Source organism: Thermobia domestica, chromosome 13 (genome assembly GCF_964235325.1).
Source record: "Thermobia domestica chromosome 13, izTheDome1.hap1.1, whole genome shotgun sequence".
Taxonomy (NCBI): Eukaryota; Metazoa; Arthropoda; class Insecta; order Zygentoma; family Lepismatidae; genus Thermobia; species Thermobia domestica.
The window spans coordinates 169,611,852-169,631,809 of record NC_137466.1 but is presented as its reverse complement, the minus strand read 5'-3'; the positions used below and the strand labels follow the sequence as shown (position 1 = coordinate 169,631,809).

General features: G+C 34.1%; 1 protein-coding gene across 9 annotated transcripts in view; it reads left to right on the top strand.

Annotated features, from left to right (window-relative positions):
• Window positions 1-8,953, top strand: part of unc-104 (kinesin family member unc-104) — a 209,262-nt gene extending 200,309 nt beyond the window's left edge. For all 9 annotated transcript variants that reach the window (XM_081736858.1, XM_081736861.1, XM_081736859.1 and 6 more), the window contains 5 exons: window positions 444-544; window positions 1,201-1,432; window positions 3,707-3,843; window positions 5,608-5,709; window positions 6,805-8,953. In XM_081736858.1, coding sequence (XP_081592984.1) covers window positions 444-544; window positions 1,201-1,432; window positions 3,707-3,843; window positions 5,608-5,709; window positions 6,805-6,874 — 642 coding nt within the window. In that variant the 3' untranslated portion in view covers window positions 6,875-8,953. The remainder of the gene's footprint in view (window positions 1-443; window positions 545-1,200; window positions 1,433-3,706; window positions 3,844-5,607; window positions 5,710-6,804) is intronic.
• Window positions 8,954-19,958: the final 11,005 nt, after the last annotated feature.

The window sequence follows — 19,958 nt, the reverse complement described above, 5'->3', positions numbered from 1 at the left end:
AAGTAGTAGTATCATCATCAACATGAAAAGTAAAGGTAAGAACTAATCAGAGAGTAATAAAATTGAAGTGTTAGTACTGTGTCTCACAGTTAGGCTAAAGGAGATGGATAGTTGATAAAAGTGAATGATTGTGAAAGAATATGGAATGAGAATGTGGGAGAACTCCTAGAAATCAACGAACACTATTGTCTTTTTCACAATCTAGGTAAATAAAATCACCTAATGTTTATAGTAACTGACGTGTTTTCCAGTGTACACGTCAAAATGTGCTTGTGTTAAAAACTATCCAATTTTGTTATGTTTGCTTTTGTTTTCGCCATCTTTACAAAGTCAAATAAATTTAATTCAAGTTAATTTAACTTAAATAATAAGTGGAAAGTAATCTGCTACATTTTTTTTCCCTAAATGATCGATTATACTGCATTTTTAAAATTTTGTTTCAGGAAAGTCCAGTTGCGAAAGAAAGTGATACTACCCCAACAGAAGAAACATCAGAAATGAACTCAAGCCTCATGTCAAGCATGATTTCAACAGGATCACAAGAGTAAGTTGAATAATCAAAAATGAAAACTTTAAGTTTTACGTCCCACGATTATGCCGGCTAGGCTAAAGGAGACGGTGATGATGAGAATTGAATGAAATGGTGGAATGAAGAAAGTGAGGAAACGGGAAAGTGAGGGAGAACCCCGAGAAAACCCACTCACACGGTGTTTGTCTACCACAAAGCTCACTTGGCGCGAGCTGGGACCGAACCAAGGACCCGATGCACCAGAGGTGAAGGCTCTACCACTGAGCCACCGCGGCCCCTAAGTGGAATAATCAGTTCTTCGTTAGCATGCTTTGTGTTTGAAGGTGCTTGAATTAGTTTTCTTTTAAGCTATAAGTGACTATCCAATTGTGATAATTATTGATAAATGTATTAGTCATTCATCTCAGATTTCATAGATATGCTGCATTAAATTATATTACACGCCCAGGCATTCTATTCCTAAATATACTGAATACTGATGAATGGTATAAGGATCAAGCATTGCGGTCACAGCATGCTTGTAAATATTTATTCTAGTTCTAGAATATGAAAAAATGTTTATAGTGATACTGTAAATAAAGCATACTTTTAAAATCAGAATTTCGGGGAAAAAAACCTCTAATACCGAATGTGACTAATGTGATGCTTAACCTTCTATTTCTTTTAATTAGGCTAATATCCCCTGAGAAGGCTCGCCCAATGATTCCCGAACATTTCCTTTTCTCTGAGCACGGAGGCCGTACCAGTCCTCAAATGACGTCTCCCCAGGGAGGCATGACGTCACCTTCGTTGGTTCTCTATGTTCCAGAGATAGAAGAGATAAGAATTAGTCCGGTGGTATCCAGGAAGGGTTACCTGAATATTTTGGAAGAGAAGACAAATGGCTGGAAGAAGCGATGGGTGGTAAGTCAGTTCTTTACAAGCAATACTACTAGTTAACAGTGTACTTTTTATATAGTACATAAATAAATAAATACGCAATACGTTCTAACAGAGTAAAAAATATTGATAACGAACTACTTATTTTTTAACCCTATACAATTATTATAGTAAATTTTCTCGAAAACTACGCATGATAATTTGTCCTCAAGCACCTCATTTGTTCAACTTGATGTTACCTATCGATTGATGTGTCTCATCCTTGCACAGATTATAGTGAAACAAAAATTAAAGAGTAAGACTTTGGGCTATATTTCATTAACCATACTGTGTGCACTGTCGTCTTCAGTGGCGGCTTTAGCGGGTAGGCCGGGTAGGCACGGGACAACCCAAAAGTTTTGAAAAATATATAAACGCTAAAAGATACAATAAAGAGCAAATACATTTTCCACTATTTATATTAATGGTAGATAATTATTTAACAAATAGCATCAGCCACTACTGTAAAAGTAATTTCCTACTGTCATTAAGCAATCAAATGTGTATATGTGTCCATAAGCAAGGCAGCGGGCCTACCCAAAAATAAAATCCTAAAGCCGCCCCTGGTCGTCTTGCTAATGTCAGAATGGAAAGTAAGGATGAGATACCTATCTGATAGCTGTCGACAGACGGACGGACGGACAAAGCCCGTTCTATAAGACTTTCGATACTTACGCATAGTGTAGTTTGGAAGTCTAATAAAATGTATAGGTTAACAAGACCATAGTTTATAATTAAACAAAATCAGAATAAAGTGGTTAGAATATCTGGCCCATGAAGACATGCTATTGGCCTAGCATAAAAAAAGTGAGAAACTGGTTCAGTTAAGGAGTAGTGAACTAAAGAATAAAGAGTGAGTATGGGTCACCAATTCAACGTGCTTTCTCTGACCAGATTCCTGAATAGGATAACGGCTACAGTTGAATTTTTAACGCCATATTCTGTCGAAAAATATTTTTAAAATTTGAGTCCTATATCCAGAATCTTGTACATTGTTATGAAAACACACCCAACTATCTGGCTTGAAATACTTTAACTGGAAATGAGTTCGTCTCAACAGTAAAATCGGAGCTTGTGCAATTATTATTGAAAGCATTTTGGCAATAAATGTTTTGGTAGTAATTACATATTTTCAAACAGTAATTCAGCGACTTTAACCTCTACCATTTTGCAAATCCTTTATCTATTCTGATGAAATTTGTGTTGGAATTCGCTGCAGTATTTACATTTAACATAATTGAAGAATTACCATGTTAATGTTAGGTGTTACATTTAACATTTAACACTTCAGACTATGAATTCTGCATTTTTAATGAACATTAATGCATTTACTTCAAAAGTTTGTAAATGGCTGAGAGATTAAATGTGATGTATTCGTGTGAGAAAGATACATATTTATACACTACAATCATAATCTATTATTCTACAGTGAAGCCTGTTTAAAATCTTATCGTCGGTTCCAAAGACAACTGTCCTAATTACATAGTGCATATATACAGGGTGTTTCAAAACAACACCGACAATGTTTGGGAGGTGATTCCTGACACCAAGATAAGACAAACTGGGAGCTCAAATGCTTCCTTTCGGAGTTATAGGTTGCCGAAAACATGAAAAAATGAACTTTAAAGGTCCATAGCTTCAAAACTGTGGGACCTACCGTAATCGGTTCAAGACTTCACTTAAGAACTAGTATGTGCTCTATCGAAAAAGCCATGTTTCAGAATCCTAAGGTACTCATGCAACAATTTTTACAGGAAGAGTTTGGCTACGGGCATATAATTTGAAGTACTCATCAACTACCATTTTAAACTTGTTGCGGAAGTGACGCAAGATTCTGAAACATGGATATTTGGATAGCGCACATACTATCTCTTAAGTGAACTCTTGAACCGATTACGGTAGGTCCCATAGTTTTGGAGCTATGGACCTTTAAAATTCTTTTTTTTCATGTTTTCTGCAGCCTATAACTCAGAAAGGAAGCATTTGTGCACCCAGGTTGGTCTATACTTTTTATCTTATCTTAGTGTCAACATTGTCGGTATTGTTTTGAAACATCATATTTTATATATATATATATATATAATATGATAGATATACGATTATTTTTAGAAGTTTCACTTATTTATTTGTTGTTAGAGATTGAGTATTAATAAAATATATAATAGTATTAAAAGAATAGAATGCCTTTCCTTTAAGATCTTTTTTTTTCATTAGTGCAGTGTAGTGTGAACTTGAGTATGAAGTGACTTTTCTTTAAAGGTGGTCCGAAGGCCATACGTATTCATTTTCCGAGATGAAAAAGACCCCGTAGAACGAGGATTAATCAATCTGGCGACTGCGCAGGTTGAATATTCAGAAGATCAGCAGGCTATGGTTAAGGTGCCAAACACTTTCAGGTAAGGGGCTTATTTTACTGTAATGCTATTTAGTATATAGAGTATGCTATGACTCAGTTGACAAACATGCATTTGGAATTTATCAACTACCAAATTATGAAATGATTATGAGTCGTATCATAACATTAAGTCAGATTAGGAAGTTAAATTACCTAAGTCAAGGGTTCGGTATTGTCCTTTATTTTTAAAGCACAAATTACATCTTTTAAGGACAGAAGGACATATTGCATCACTAATGTTGTTAGATAATAATTTATCAAATTCAGAAATAATGCACTCTTCTAGATGCTTTAAATCTGTAATTTTTCCGAAAAAAAAAAACTTTATCTTTGTTATTTCCAAGACAGAAAAGTCCATTGCGCTGAGGTCCAGTGAACGCACTAGCCATTCAGTGGTACCTCGTTTGCCAATCCATGCATTAAAATTGTCATTGATAACGTTCTATTCATTGTAAACTTACAAAGGTAACGAAGTCTAAATCCTTTACGAAATCACTTCTTGCAATGTATTATTCACGAACCGTGCCATAACCTTTTGCTTATGTCAGTCAGCTACTGTTACTCTTTTAGTTGAAAACTATATAACTTCTAGTCAAGCATTTCAGTACATTAAGTATTCACTTATTATTTAAAACATACGTTTCTATTAATAATGCATTGAAAATTCCTAGTAAAATAAATGTTTTATCAGTAATTGTCAATAGAATAATGAAGAAATTTTCATACGATTTTTACAGCAAATGCAACAGAAATGTATGACAATTACTAGTATCAATAGTATTTACTATGAAATGGAATGGTGTGTTACTCCTCACCATTATCAATCAACCTAAACTTGTTGATTGTTTTAATATATTTAACATTACTGTTTGCTTTATTGATGGACATAGTGAATAACAAACAAACAACAAAAAAGCATATAAGTCTAAAAAAATTAATCCACTTTTCAGTCTGGATCCTTTGTGGAAAGTTAGACGGAAAATAATCTCACAAACTTGATGTAGACGTCTGAGGTGGAAATTTATTGGATTACGGTGAATTTTTGTGAATAAATTAAAAAAAAGCATAGATGTTAAATAGAAGCTTAATCTGGTTTTCTGTTCGAATCCTTTCCTTGGAAAGTTTGGCGTATGAAAACCGTAGTCCCACAAACTTGATATAGACAAAGGCTTAAGAATCACTTATATGTGAGATGGAAATTAATTCTAAGTAAAGCCATTAACTGATTTCTTTATCTTTTTGTAATGTTTCCTTATTGATTGTTGTAGTTAGCGCTGTTAACTCATGTAAAAAGCTTAGTAACGTGTTTGGTAATACTTATACCTAATTCCATCTTTCTAAACTTTATACCATGCAGAAGTTGGAAAGGAATCGAATTTAGACGTTTTAGTAATATACCGTTTTTCCTGGTATGAAACAGTAGAAGACTATCAAAATGAACAATAGTGGGTTCTGAAAAACACAAAATGTGTAAGGAGAAATTAATGTTTAAATTTTCTAGGCCTAGAAATTTTCGTGCAGACGCCCAGTACGTATATTTACTGTGTATTTAAACTATATATATTCTATTCAATGCTTTGAATATTGATATATATATATATATATATATATATATATATATATATATATATATATATATATATATATATATATATATATATATATATATATATATATATATATATATATATATATATATATATATATATATATATATATATATATATATATATGGTATATTCACGTTACGTAATTTCTCTTTCAGTGTGGTAACGAAACATAGGGGTTTCCTTTTGCAAACATTGGGAGACAAGGAGGTGCACGATTGGTTGTATGCTATAAATCCTCTTCTAGCTGGCCAAATTAGGTAAGAATTCCATATGATAATATTGATCGCAATATTTGTATCATTATTATTATTATTATTATTATTAATACAATGCTTTATAGCAGAAAGTAATGAAGGATGGGACTTATTATTAAAGTGGGATCCGAAACAGCAGTATTTAAACATGAAAGAAAGATGAAATGAATGTTCCAGTTGTTAATACCAAATAGTTATCCGTAATAACTATATCATGATCTTCAGTGTTCTTAAGTGATTGATTCCCAATTCTCAGCTAGGACCCTTTGCTTATTATTATTATTATTATTATTATTATTATTATTATTATTATTATTTTCAATTACATCTTACAAACTTCCACAATCACCACTTTCCTCATAAACTTCTAAATTAATCAAGTGGACTTCTCAAATCTAACAAAAAACAGTAACATTTACTGGCTCTTCTTACCCATCCACACCTTTCCAAAAGATCTCTTTTGACAGAACAATAGTTATGGCAACATTCACACTACTCGTATTACTCCAACATATTGAAAGGTTGCGCTCCACGGAGAAGGCTATAGGAAAATCCTACTTGATTTTTACAATTTAAATAAGGACAAAGAGAGAAAAGGTTTTTCATCTATATTTATTTATAATTGTATAAAGTCTCATCAGGCCTGTGGTAGCCTTGGAGCGACTCTTTTATCTTCTAATACGAATTCAAAGTTTTATAGTGTGTAGTCATATTCAAAACTATTTTTTTTTTCCCTCTCAGTAATTTCCTTACAGTGAAGGAGATATAGTTCAATTTGTGCAAATTAAATAGAAAGTGAATTAAAGTAGGAAATGTTGATCCGTAGTTGATTAGTTTATTTAGAAATTACTGACGAAAATAGTTTTGAACGAGTCTAAACTTTTTCCTTCGAATTAATAAAACACTATATTGTCCATAATATGATGTTCTGAATAGTAGATCATCCAATGTTCTTCTTCCGTTCTTTTATATAATATATTGCGTATAAATAAATAAATAAATAAATAAAGTCAAGGTTTCTTAATGAAGAATGTTTTCACGAAGATTACAGAGCTGTAATATGACAGCGGGAGCTAATGATATATTCACTCTTTTCAGATCCAAACTATCCCGAAGACGACCTATGATTCAAACGAGTGTGAATGGACAAGCCAATATTCCCAAATGAGACAGATTGTCGCAATCCCTTTATTTGAGAGAATAGCTTGTGGTTAAAAAGAAAACATTCTCCAGAGGACTCGTTTTTATGAAGATCACTCCTTGTACAAAAAACCTCTGCAGCTTGAGTGATGTTCAGTAATGTGGCTATCCTATAGTGTCATTGAAATGTTTAGTGAACAACAATACAAAACAGAAACATACATTAAAAGAAAAACTGTCCGATGATGTTATTAATACTGGATTTTGTACAAGGTTGATTGATATTCTCATGTATAGCATCACAACTTATAAAAGTTATGAAGCTTCTTGTAAAACAAAAGGAAAAAAAAAAAAAAAAAACCTTCTTGCCTTTGTTTCACGTCTCTACTATCTAATGGAACATGTAAGAACCAATGATCGATATTTTTGAAATTATTTAGTTGATGATGATGATGATTGTTTTTCGCTTATTTATTCTCAAATCTTACACTTCGTGTTGCTGTATTAAAAAAGAAAAAAGTATATTAATCATAGTGTGCTTTGGACATAATTAATGATATCTAGTCATAATGTGCTACTAAATATGCTTTATTAATTTGTTGACCACTGCGAACGAGAGTAATGGTTCTTAAAAATGCTGAGAAAATAAAATATCAAAGCAGAAAGACTGCTATCCTAGCTTGGGGAATGAAATATGTACATTTTAATTTATATAGTTTGCTTCCGCAATGTACTTGTACATATGTAAAAGTGTAAATGACTTACGGTCATTCCATGGTGTACGGGCAATTCAGAGGAAGACAAAAGAGTATATAGCGGTTAGTGATAATTTCTCAAAGTTTAATTTAATTTATAAATACAAGAGAAAAAATGAAATAACTCCAAAGGAATCAAAAGCTTTTCTTGATACTTTCTTCTTCAAATTCTTTTTAACTGGTTCACGTCAACGTTTAATCAAATGTCGTGTTGTGTTAATTCCTGTGTGGTATCATGAAAACGAACAACGTATATCTATATGCTACATATAATATAAAAACACTCACGTTATTTTTCTGCGTAATTTTGTCTGATTTCTGTACGTACAGATTCAGTATGTAATGTAATTTGTTTTTTCTTCCCCTGGTTTCTGTTTAAGTATTATTATTGTTACTCGTGTGGTAATAATGTGGTAGTATGAGCCACTTCAATACAATAAAAATTTCAAGATGGAACACAGATAATAATACATCATTTTTAAAGTAGGAAGGCCGCAGTGACACCTAATGTGTGAATGAGAACACAATATTTTTGCACTGAATCAGTGAATGGATCTGTACCTATCTGACAGGGATATTATGTTCTGATTAGCGAAACAAAACTACAGAGAAGCTATATAAATACTGAATATATGGTATATATAAGAATATATATATGTACACTTATACGGAAAGAATGGATGCCAAAGATTTTTTTTTTTTTTTATTTCGAAGGTGTAAGTTTTATGAAGCAAAAATAAAAAAGAAGAATGTAAGCCAATCATAAGTGAGTTTACTCTCACTTTTAATGCATTTGGCAAGTGTTTGTTTTGCAGTGAAACTGATTTTCTAACTGTCAAAATGTTCATTTAAGTCCCCCACATCGGAATAAGTATATTTGACAGGTGCGTGAAATGAAAGTTTAAAAATACCACCACTACTGATAATAATAACAATAATAATTAATTTTAACGAGGAGAAAGAATACTCTCATCTATGTATATACATATATATGTCAAATGTCCTTAGATGCAATACGCATTTGAGAAATTCCAAAGATTAAGTTATGATCAGAGAATTATGGTTATTGTATTTTTAGGTTAAGTGCAGAATCTTAGAGTGAAACTACCAAATAGGGTGCTAACATTGCAAATAATATTGTGTATAAATATGTTTTGGTAAAATATGCTTTCCGAGCGCTTCAAGAGGATTCAAAAATGATCTTATTTCTAAAATGCTGGTCATTTTATTAATTTTGTATGTACGTAAAAATTATTCATTATTATTTTCAAATAAAATATTTATTTATGTTTGAAGAACTCTAAAGCTCTGGACAGCTCTGTACGTGGAATAAATAAAAATTGTAAAATATTTTTAGTCTGTTCAATTTTTTATGACACTGTCAGTTGATATTGTATACTCATAGTGAACTTACCACTAGGTGCCATCTATGATCTTTTTTGTTCTAAAGATTACATTATTTTATTGAATGTGAGCCGATAATTGAAGATACTTTACTTCATAGATGACTACGTACAGCGCGATATTTGTACTGTGTGTTCGAAACTACGAACGAAAATTCCATCTCTGTTGGCCACCGTAATAAACCAATCGTCAAAATAAATGATTTGATACTAGCATTCTAACATATCAAATATACTAAGCCATCATATTCACAATATGACTACGTACATTATTACTTGTATAATAAGGTTGGCCGAAAAGAAACTTTTTTTCGATTATGGATTATAGGTAGTGCGGAAAGGCACTAAGTTCACACAAAAAGTTGAGATTTTTAGGTCAGTACTTTGATTTGCAGAAAGTGCTTGAAATTCCGCAAAAACGCAGATTTTTGAAATTTTTTAATATAGGATTTTTTTCTGTACGTACATATATATTCATGTTTAATGTTGTAAATGCCTACATAAGCTTTGATTAAGTAATGTTTGGGTGATATGTGTCTTCTAAATTAGCTGGTTTTTTTCCTCTTCGCGTATAAATACGCAACAGTTATAAGTTTTGTTTCGATCTTCCTCCGGTTTCTTTCTTTTGCCTGTTTATATTCCTTTGCAATTACTTACCTCGTTTGTTCTGTTTGAAGTGTGGATGACGTTGTGCAACACACCTTATTTACAAGTCCAGAAATAGAGGAGAGTGTCGAACGGGGTGGAGCAACGTCTTTTGTTGTCAGGCAGGCAATTTTTTCTGCGCTCAGTCAGTCAGACTGCAACATTTGCTCAGTGTGCACGTGAGAACTTATCTCGTGCGTTACACTGCTTTCGTGTATTGCTAAACATTAAACGTTCTATTATTTTGTTGGGATAAGTTCCGCAGGCGGCTCCTAGAAGTACAAAATCGATGGAAAATTGAGAGAATTATACAAAATTTAAGCATCAAAGAAGCAAAAACAGGTATAGCGACCAATTACGGAGAAAGATGAAGTTTAATCTTGAACTATATGAAGGTGGGTAGTGAGGGCATAGGTAGTGAACTCACAGTAGAGCATAATGTATCATTGCTTTAAACCCACTGTCTTAATAAGTTACCTAGAAAATGTACGATGCAATAGAGAAGAGAAAATTGTCGATTAATTCTTGCAACACCTCATAATGCCCCACAACGTATCACCCCTTCGGGACCCCACCGCAGTTAATTGGTTGGATTTTTTCAAAAGTTAGTTATAGTGTCCGTCAGTTTGTCAGATTGGCGCTCACTAACAAGGGAAGTTCGGGAGAAAGCACTCTCCTGCAGAGAAGCTAAGCATGATATTTGAAAGACCAGTTCATGCTGATTAGAACAAGCTAATAAAATTCCTGAACGATTGAGAACTCTTCAAGAGATTCAACGTTAAATGCACGATTTGCACATGATTTGTACAGCAATTTGATGTTTTTCGATTCCGACCAATCAAATATGGCAGGAGATGTGTCATGTGCCACTACTAGTAATTGCGACATGAAAATTGTTATGTCTCTCTTAAACCAGTGTACAACATTATTAAGGTAATCGGTGAAAAAGTTGCAGAAATCTGGATAAAAAAAGGGATCTATATGTATGGTTTCCAAATGGACTATTAACGGAAAGATCTACTACAGCAATGGACTAAACGCACTACTACAACGAGTATCGATCAATGGAGAAACCATGTAATTATACGGACGTAAAACAGAAGGCAAGTCGCGAAGAATCCGTACGAAATGTGAAAACCTCTCTTTTGGACTCTGTAAGAAAGTGGATCAAAAAGGACATATAGTCTGAAAAGTTACTTTTCATCACTACCATGTGTGACTGCACTAGCCATTCGTAAAACTCTCTTAATAATAACGCACAAGATTAAGTAATGGTACATTTATCGTTTAGCAATACACAAAAGCACTGTAACGCACAAGATAAAGTTTTCACGTGCACACTGAGCAAATGTCGCAGTCAAACTGACTGAGCGCAGAATAGTGGCGGATCCATGGGGGGGGGGGGGGAAACTACTCCTAAAGGGTACTCTAAGCTTACTTGATTCTGCGATACATAGATTCGCTTTTTTTTTTATCACACAAAGTTCGAAAGTTTCTGGGCACCAGGGTATCAGTGCGACTGAAAATTCGAGTCTGACGCCTAACTAATTTAAGCATATACGTTTATACGTTGAAACATATACGTTTATGTATCAAGTTGTATTTGTCTGTTGTATCGTTTGTTTTCGGAACTTGCGCCTATATCAGAAGAAATTTTTTCGAGCATCTTCGACATACACAGGAGAGTTTGATGACAAGCCTTGCTATTTGACTAGATATACTATGTCCAAATTATTCCTCTTCAGCTTCTGTTGATCACGTCTTGCCATATTCTGATTCTCTGTGTAATAAAATAGATGAACGCACTTCACCTCGATTAATTCATCTCCATTCTAACTTCTCTTAATCCGATGATGTTCCGGTTGATCTTCCTTTTGCTTCTCACGATAGAAGTTTCTCAATAGTCAGTTTTGAATAGTAACGTAAATCTGGAACTTTACGCAGTCTTATCACCCTCTGCCTACATGTGATTCTGAGCGTTGCCTTGCTCAGTCACAATACGACCTCCGGGAAATTTTGACCTTTGCTTATCCTATCACGATTGGTGAAAGAATTTTATAGATTTTTGAATAAAAATCACCTGTGCGTTATCCTATCCATAGTTAAATCTTTAAGTTTCACCGTGTAATACAAATCTCCACTACTAGGAGGTACAAGAAAGATATTTGGTAGTAGATCCGGCCGGTTCCACGTATCTTCACCTGATGGGCCATGGTGGCTCACGAGGGGTACCTAGTTCGACCTCAGTTCGCGTAACTGGTATTTGTGGTGGATAAACTCCATGGATTTCTTGGAGTTCTCCCATTTTCTTCATTCTACCATTTCATTCATTCTCATCGTCGTCTCTTTTAGCCTACACGGCACAAGCGTGGGACATAAAACTAGAAGATTTCGTTTTTACATCTTCAACTAATTCTGAGCGTCTTCTTTCTGTCAGACATCAGACACCCTTTGCAGGCTCTCATTACACTCCATCCAGAAGAGGGAGTGCAAGACACTAAAGACTAAGAAATTAGAGTGTTTGATAACAGAGAAAATAATCACACAAATATTATCATTGCATAGTTTAGAACCAGAAAAGAACAAAAGGAGACAAATAGAAAATCAAGAAAGAAATTTCGAATATGGCAAACGAGACAAACGCAGGAACCTCTTAGTATAATTCACCGAAACTGACAAGATTTACGTTATGAATTCTTTCTAGGAAAATCCCACAAAAATGGACATAGCGACACCAAAGTGGAAGGATACGTGAAACGGACTACATCATGCCAAGCAGAAGATACATGGATAAAGAATGAAATATTCTGAACGGGTTCAACATAGGAAGTAACAATCGAGTACTTCGGTGTAAACTTCACCTTTGAAAATCGCAAAGCTTGTAGGTCGGCAGAAACGTATGGAGAAAGAAATATTCAATAGCAGCGTTAAGATATTTTATGTTTACTCGCACTCGAAGAAGATATATTTCAGAAGCTAACGGAAATTACAAACATTCTGATGGATACTGCTACGAAGATAGGAAGTATTACGAGAAAGAATAGAATGAGAATATCTTAAAAATATATATATATATCTGATGAAAAAAAGAAGAGGAATGAAGAATAATAGTGATAATCCTATCTAGAATAGAATATGTGGTACTTGGCGAAGCAATATGATAATGGATTACAAAAGATATAGGAAAGTTTAACAGCAATTTTCTAAGAAAAATAATTGAATACATGAACCTTAAAAAGGAAAAAAAGAGTATAAGCAATGGACTGAAGGAAATCGAAGTGCTGGAAAGAGAAGATAGCACAACTACTATAAACCGTGATCAAATACTGAAGATTTATCTATTCAACAACGTATTATGTTCAAGAGATGAACCAGAAATGAAAGAAAGTGAACATATCCCAGTGCTGTTGCAAAGAAGTTGAATTTGATCTAAGAACCTCGAAAAGCATGTTGCAAGGTTCTACATGTGCTGGCTGTAAACAACTTCAGACGACAATCACAAAGACGATATCGTCAACGATCGTTAAGTGACGAAGATTAATCAAGTCAACAACAGGAGCCAACACATTGCAAAAGGCATTATTAATTTTCACCGATTGACCATCACCTACACTCTCTATGACACCTGAGCTCTCCGAGTTCTGCAGTCTGCCAGTGATTATTGACCCAGGGTCTTCTTTGTCGCTGTGGTCTCGGAAAGATTTACTTCAACTTACAATACCATTTGAAACACGAATTAGGATATGGATTGGAATGACAATAAAAGTTCCAACCAGCCAACGATCTTTATCGTTAATAATTTCGAAGTCCACGCCACGTGTTACCACCTTGAATAAAAGAATTCCACTGGCATATACAGAAAACAACACGGAAGAATGTTCTATCAGAATGGATAAGAGAAAATAAAAGAAGACACCAATTTCGAACACAAGAAATAGAGGAAAGATTAAAGCAAATTATCAAAATACATAAGAGAAAATAAAAGAAGACACGAATTTTGAACAAGAAATACAGGAAAGATTAAAATAAACTACCAAAACATTCAACGTCGATCTCTTAGATATAAACCCTCACTTATCAGAACATTAATATATCAATGTACAGAACTTGTACAAATACAGAGATGTATTTTCATACAGCTCAGAAGATATTTGTTATTCTAGGGGTTATGTACATAAGACACGGACAGATAAAAGTGCTTCATCATCGTTCCCCGCTTATTATATTAGGAATACGGGACCAAATTGATAAACAGATACAACAGCTATTAGATGCAAACATTATAAAAGACACGCACTATCAGTTGTCCATCTTTTTTATTCATAGCAAAAAAATCAAACGCTAAAGAATTTAGTCTACTGTTAAATTTACAGGCTTGTAACAGTTATGCGAAATATCTGTACATATCGTGTCAATCAACACATGTTGAAAGAAAAAAAAAAATGACTTAAACGAATCTTATTTTCAGATTTTATTGCATCCAAAGAACCCTAAATACATGATTTTTGAGGTGAATCATACTCGCAAAGCTATAATTCGAAAGGTACATCATGGGTCAAAGACAAGCGTTCTGGAGTTATCTACAGCAACTAAAATGATACTGGACGTTTTACCGAAACGTATCACCTCATTCGCTGATGACTAGTTAATGCCTCATATACATGGGAACATATGAAATTACTACTCCAACGACTGCGGAAACATTATTTTCGTGCTAATCCAAAGAAGATGCATTTAAATATACAATGAATTAGAAGAATTAGGGTCTGGCTTTCTGCAGAAAAATTAGCGTTTCACCCAAAATAGCTAATATAATTCGGAACTTCATGAAACACACTACTAAAAGAATTCTTAAGAGTTTCATAAAATCCTGCTCGTATCTCCGAAGCCACATTAAGAACTTATAATAGTATACATTCGTCCAGTATCGTTTCTGTCCGGATTTAGCCATATATAACAGTATAGGGTTCGTTGTTAGTCTCTATTTAGGCTTAATGTTGGTTCGGAACTTCTACCAAAACTGACAATATAGCCACTGGACAGTACGGTTCGGAACACAGAGTTCGGGTCAGAACATTCTGGGAATGATATTAAAGGCAGATTTTAATTCTCTCTCTAATGCCGATACAATTCAATAATACAAATATTATTGAGTTGCATAGGCATTAATCTAATTATGCTGGAAAGAAAAAGTAAATTAAATTCTCTTAGATCTTTAAACATAGATTTAAACCATTATAATTATTATGGTAGATTCTTGTGAAAGGATACGTACGATTTTGATATTTTAACTTTAATTAATTACACTGACACAAATTAGATTACATTTTCACACTTCGATTTAACCAATTTAAATATAATACTGCAATTTTACACTTGGCACAATAATCCTCACTACGATCGCGGATGTTGCCGGCTACCAGTTACAACTCACTACATTATTTGTTTCCGTTGTTTCGCACTTTCACTGGTCGCTCACATTGATATGGATGAAAAGATTTCTGTGCGGTTCCAGGGGTATGCACTCAAAGTTGGAAGATTGAATTTTCATTGTTTTCCCATTTTATGTCTTCTTTTTAGGCGGGTTTCAATTTAACTTTCGAGAGTCGTTGCGAATGCTTCTGGCTTGTACCGTTTTGCATTTTTTTTAGAGTAATACGTTTTTTAACGATATTTTATTGTTGAAAGACTTATAAATTTATGTAAATTACATAGTACGCTTGATCGTCGTTCCACTGTTAGTATATTGCACTAGCAATATAAATATATTAATTTTTAGACACTAAATGGTTGTACGTTGCTGTTTGTCATGAAGTTCACGTTAGACTGGCTCTTTTACTGCTAGTCGGGAGACTCCCTGTTGGAAAGGCAACGCAACCAACTGATGTAAGAGCTAAAATTAACGAAGAGATGGTTTAGTGGAATGCACAGAGCGGAAATTTGCTCTCTACGTTGCATTTCAACACCATATTTGGAGAGGCAAGAGGGTTTAGGCGTCTCAGGAGCAACACGAACACACATTCGTCTGTTTGCGAAAAGAAACATTCTTTTAATTGCTTTTACACGAGGTTCATTTAAAAAGTTAAAAATTTTCTTAATAACGTCCTATGACTTGGGCTCTACGGTTATAAACTTTACTACCAAATTCGATCCATTCAGCAACTTCTTTCCAAAAATTCAAAATTTAAATGGAATTCAACATAAGAATTATTAAAAAAATTAAAACATAACGGTGTGAACGCACAATCCTTTCAATCATTTTGACAACACATTATATATTAGTGTACACAGATGCCAGTATATTTCAGGTCGGAGGACTTTTGCCTTGTTACAAATCACGAACACCCGAAGAAAAGTTGTTTCATAGTGCAGCCGAAATTAAAAGTTCCGTTTGGCAAAAGAATTGTACGGAATTATCTATGCTTTACGCAGATTTAGATATTTTTTACTTAATTAGAAATTTAAATTATTCATAGACGCAAATGGCCAACATCTCTACAACGCAACCTGACAAAGTAGGCAAATTACACACGATGAACTTTTTCTAGCCGACTACAATTTCGAAATTTGTCATATAGAAGGGAAAAAGCATTCAGTTGATGTTATTAACCGTTTAGAACTAAACGTAAATAGTAAATATAAAAATAACCAAGGCGACACGAACTAAGTACCCGAAGATTTGCATGCCTATTGCTCAAATACGTTAGAAGATCCCATTATTAAATTCATCACCAAAAAAAGAAAACTACTTGCCATAGCAGCCCATCTTGATGGCCTGAGCCGCTCCAACGCCATCTGTCAGCGACTGGCGCAGCACGTGGCGCGCTGCGTCGCCCTGACACTAACCGGCGTATCAGGAGCTTTCTAGACTTAGTGGCCATCACATCTTGGCTCTCCAGTTTGCCTCACGACACTGGATGGACGCCGAAAATCGGGAAGCACCAGCCGGGAATCGAACCCATGACCACGTGGACGTGAGTCCAACGCTCTCAACCACTAGACTACGGTGTCACCTACATCAACAACCGTTCGAAAATCTGGGAGAACAATAATGCAGGATTATTCAGACGAACATATAACTGCGGCTTTAGAAAGGAAAGAACCTGCAAAAAATTCACGCTAAGAGCTGCTAAATACATCCGTTTAAAAGACAACTTGATTTAATATACACAAAAACATGCAGAATTAGGATTACTCCATCTCTTATGTATACCGAAAAATTGATCAGGTCAATGGTTCGATTTAATTCATCGGCATCCGTCAGCGTTTCATTTTCGCTTTAGTAAAACTGATCTCAACAAATATTGTATGCCAAATACGAAGTCATATCTAGCTTTTAAAATCAAAAGGTGTCAAGTGTGTTAGCTACTCAAAAAGCTACCTAAAAGCAGCATTGTTACACCACCCGTCCGATCTTATAGGCGAAGATGGATCTTTGACGCCCAGGGACTATTTCCGGCTGAAGAAAGGAAGGTGATATTTTGGTGCCTACAGAAATAAACATTCGCTATGTAGTAACGAAAGCTGTTAATAACATAACGGAAGACAATTGAACAATTTTTACTCGAAGATATATCACGCTTCGGCGCTTTCCAATGCCTACTTTGCATCATCATCCCTTACATAGTGCGAAGAAACTACGAAATTTAGCAAAAACATACAATTTTAAATGCAAATTCTGCTTTTAATCACCGAGACATCGGCCTGGTTGAAGTCAACAACAAAACTGCAGAATTCATTACAATACTTTGTCTAGCAAAATCAAGAAATATACCCAAAACTGTTGCCACATATCACATTTGCTCTAAACACATTTATACAGTCAGGGACAAAGAAATCAAACTTCTTTTTTATTATATGGGTACGAGCCACAAACGATTTTCGACTGTCAACTATTAACAACTCCCAAATTACAAATTGACAGAGACCACCTAATTAAAATAAGAGAGAAACAAAATCTATTGAAGGCTCACGAGAAGCAAAAGGAATAGGGCCTATTTCGAAACGACATACACAGATTAGCTTTTACCCTAGCCAAAAAGTTAACTTTCTTCCCTTTTACATCATTATTAACGCAATTGTAAACAAGCTGTAGCTTACAAAGGAAATATCTCCAGCAATTTTAATGCTGCATCAGGAGTTCCACTAGGATCAAACCTTGGACCTTTATTATTACTCAGAACTATTAATGACATGCACAAGTACATTAAGAATTCACATATTTACTCTATGCAGATGACTTAAATTATATGCTCAAATCACTAGAAGACTGTAAAAACCTCCAGGCAGATTTGGAAAATGTAAAATACTGGTGCCATGTGAATAAATTTAGTCTAAACATAACTAAATGCAATAAAATACAGATGCTGAGCAAAGCACCGTTTTATTATGAAATAATAAATGTGACAGTTTCGGATATCTAACATATTCTTCTTCGGACAGATTTTTTTCGATAGTGCCTGAAGAAGGATATGTTAAATATCCGAAACTGTCACATTTATTATTTTGTAACAAAACGGCGCTTTGCTCAGCATTTGTATTTTAATGTAAGTTATTGAATATAGCAAAGCTAGTATGAATCAGTTAACTAAATGCAAAGTTATTGATGCAAAACTATCATATTTACTAGAAAAGAAAAATATATAAATTATGATTATACTACTGATTGGGTAGAGCTTTGTAGCCTAGAAACTATTAAAGACTTTGGTGTCACCTTAGATCCAAATCTGACTTCCGGAAATCACATCGAAACTATTGGAAGCAATGCATATACACCGTGTAAGACTATTGATTTTGTTTGTCGTGTAAGTAAAGACTTCCGTAGTCAAATGACAATCTTGAAATTATATTATTCCTATATAAAACTTCAACTGGAATACGCTTGTGTTATTTGGACTCCTCATAATGCAAAGTATACACAAATGATTGAAAGAGTACGGTGCAAGGTTTTGAAACTATTGATGTATAAAAAAAATGGATTGTATCCCGCATATATATTATACCTAGAACTAGCAAATAACTTCAATATACTGACATTACAGCAACGTAGGTTTGTTAATGATTTAGTTTTTCTGTATAAAATATTAGATAAAATCGATTGCATAGAACTAACTTCTAATATATTTCTGCAAGTTCCAACGTTTAAAACGAGGTTGAACAATAGTAGTCTCCTGTACTGTAAGAAAGCACGTACTGACATCCTATATAAATCTCCTTTATGGAGAATGAGCTCTTACTACAACAATATTGAAGAAAAGTGTGAATTAATAGATGTATTCAATATGTCTGAAATAGTGTTTAGGAATACAATTTGCAATCTAATAAGCTGAATTAGTTAGTGATACAAAAATTTTTGTATTCTTTTTCTGTAGAAAAAAATATCCTTTATCATAGAATAAAGCGTTACGACAATGACAGCGAATAACCATAAGAAAAAATAAAATGATCAATATAGCAGAAAGGAAGAAGAAAAAGGGGAGGTTGAAAACAAGATTAAACTGACAGACATACAATATATGGTATGGTTAATCTTTAAGTGATAACCATCGCGTACTTACCATTAAGATGACACTAAAATGGATACTTCGCTTTTCGATCGTCCTCTCCTTCCACGCCTCACTACTATCTGTCATTCAGAGTGCCTGCAAAATTACAATTCCATTTAACGAATAAAATTGCAACTTTAGCATTTCCTGTTTCTTCCGCATCAAGTTAACGTTCTACATGAAGACACCAACACGTCTTCGCTTCCATTGCTGCGACCTATATAATTATTAATGACATCATGCCCATAAATTATATACAGAATGTCTAGAAATGCAGACTCATCATTTGACAAACTCTTACAGAATTTATACACTTCTTCCGATCGTTACAACAACCGCCATAGTCGTTCTATTCTTAGTGTTGCTATGTATTCTATATCTAGAGTGACCAGATGTACTGATTTTCGCAGTACAGTACTGTTTTTCAAAGAGCTGTCCTGTGTGTTGCGAAGACACCTAGAAAATTGAGAAATATCCTTCTTGTCTGAAATGTCCTGAGTTAACTTATTTGCAATATTTTAATGTTTCATTCTTTATTCACAATATTTTGAATCACAGGCACTCTTTTCCTGGATGATGAACCGCTGTGTTTTTTTAACACACCTCAAAAGATTAGGGAAGGAGAACAATGAACGAACCCTTGTTTTTACTGAGAAGGGCTTGCTGAGAAATCGATAAGGTAAGAAAGGTTTATTTTCTCAACTTACGACAGTGATGTAACCAAGTTAACTAGTAGTTCCCTCGTGCTGGTAAATTTTCCTTCA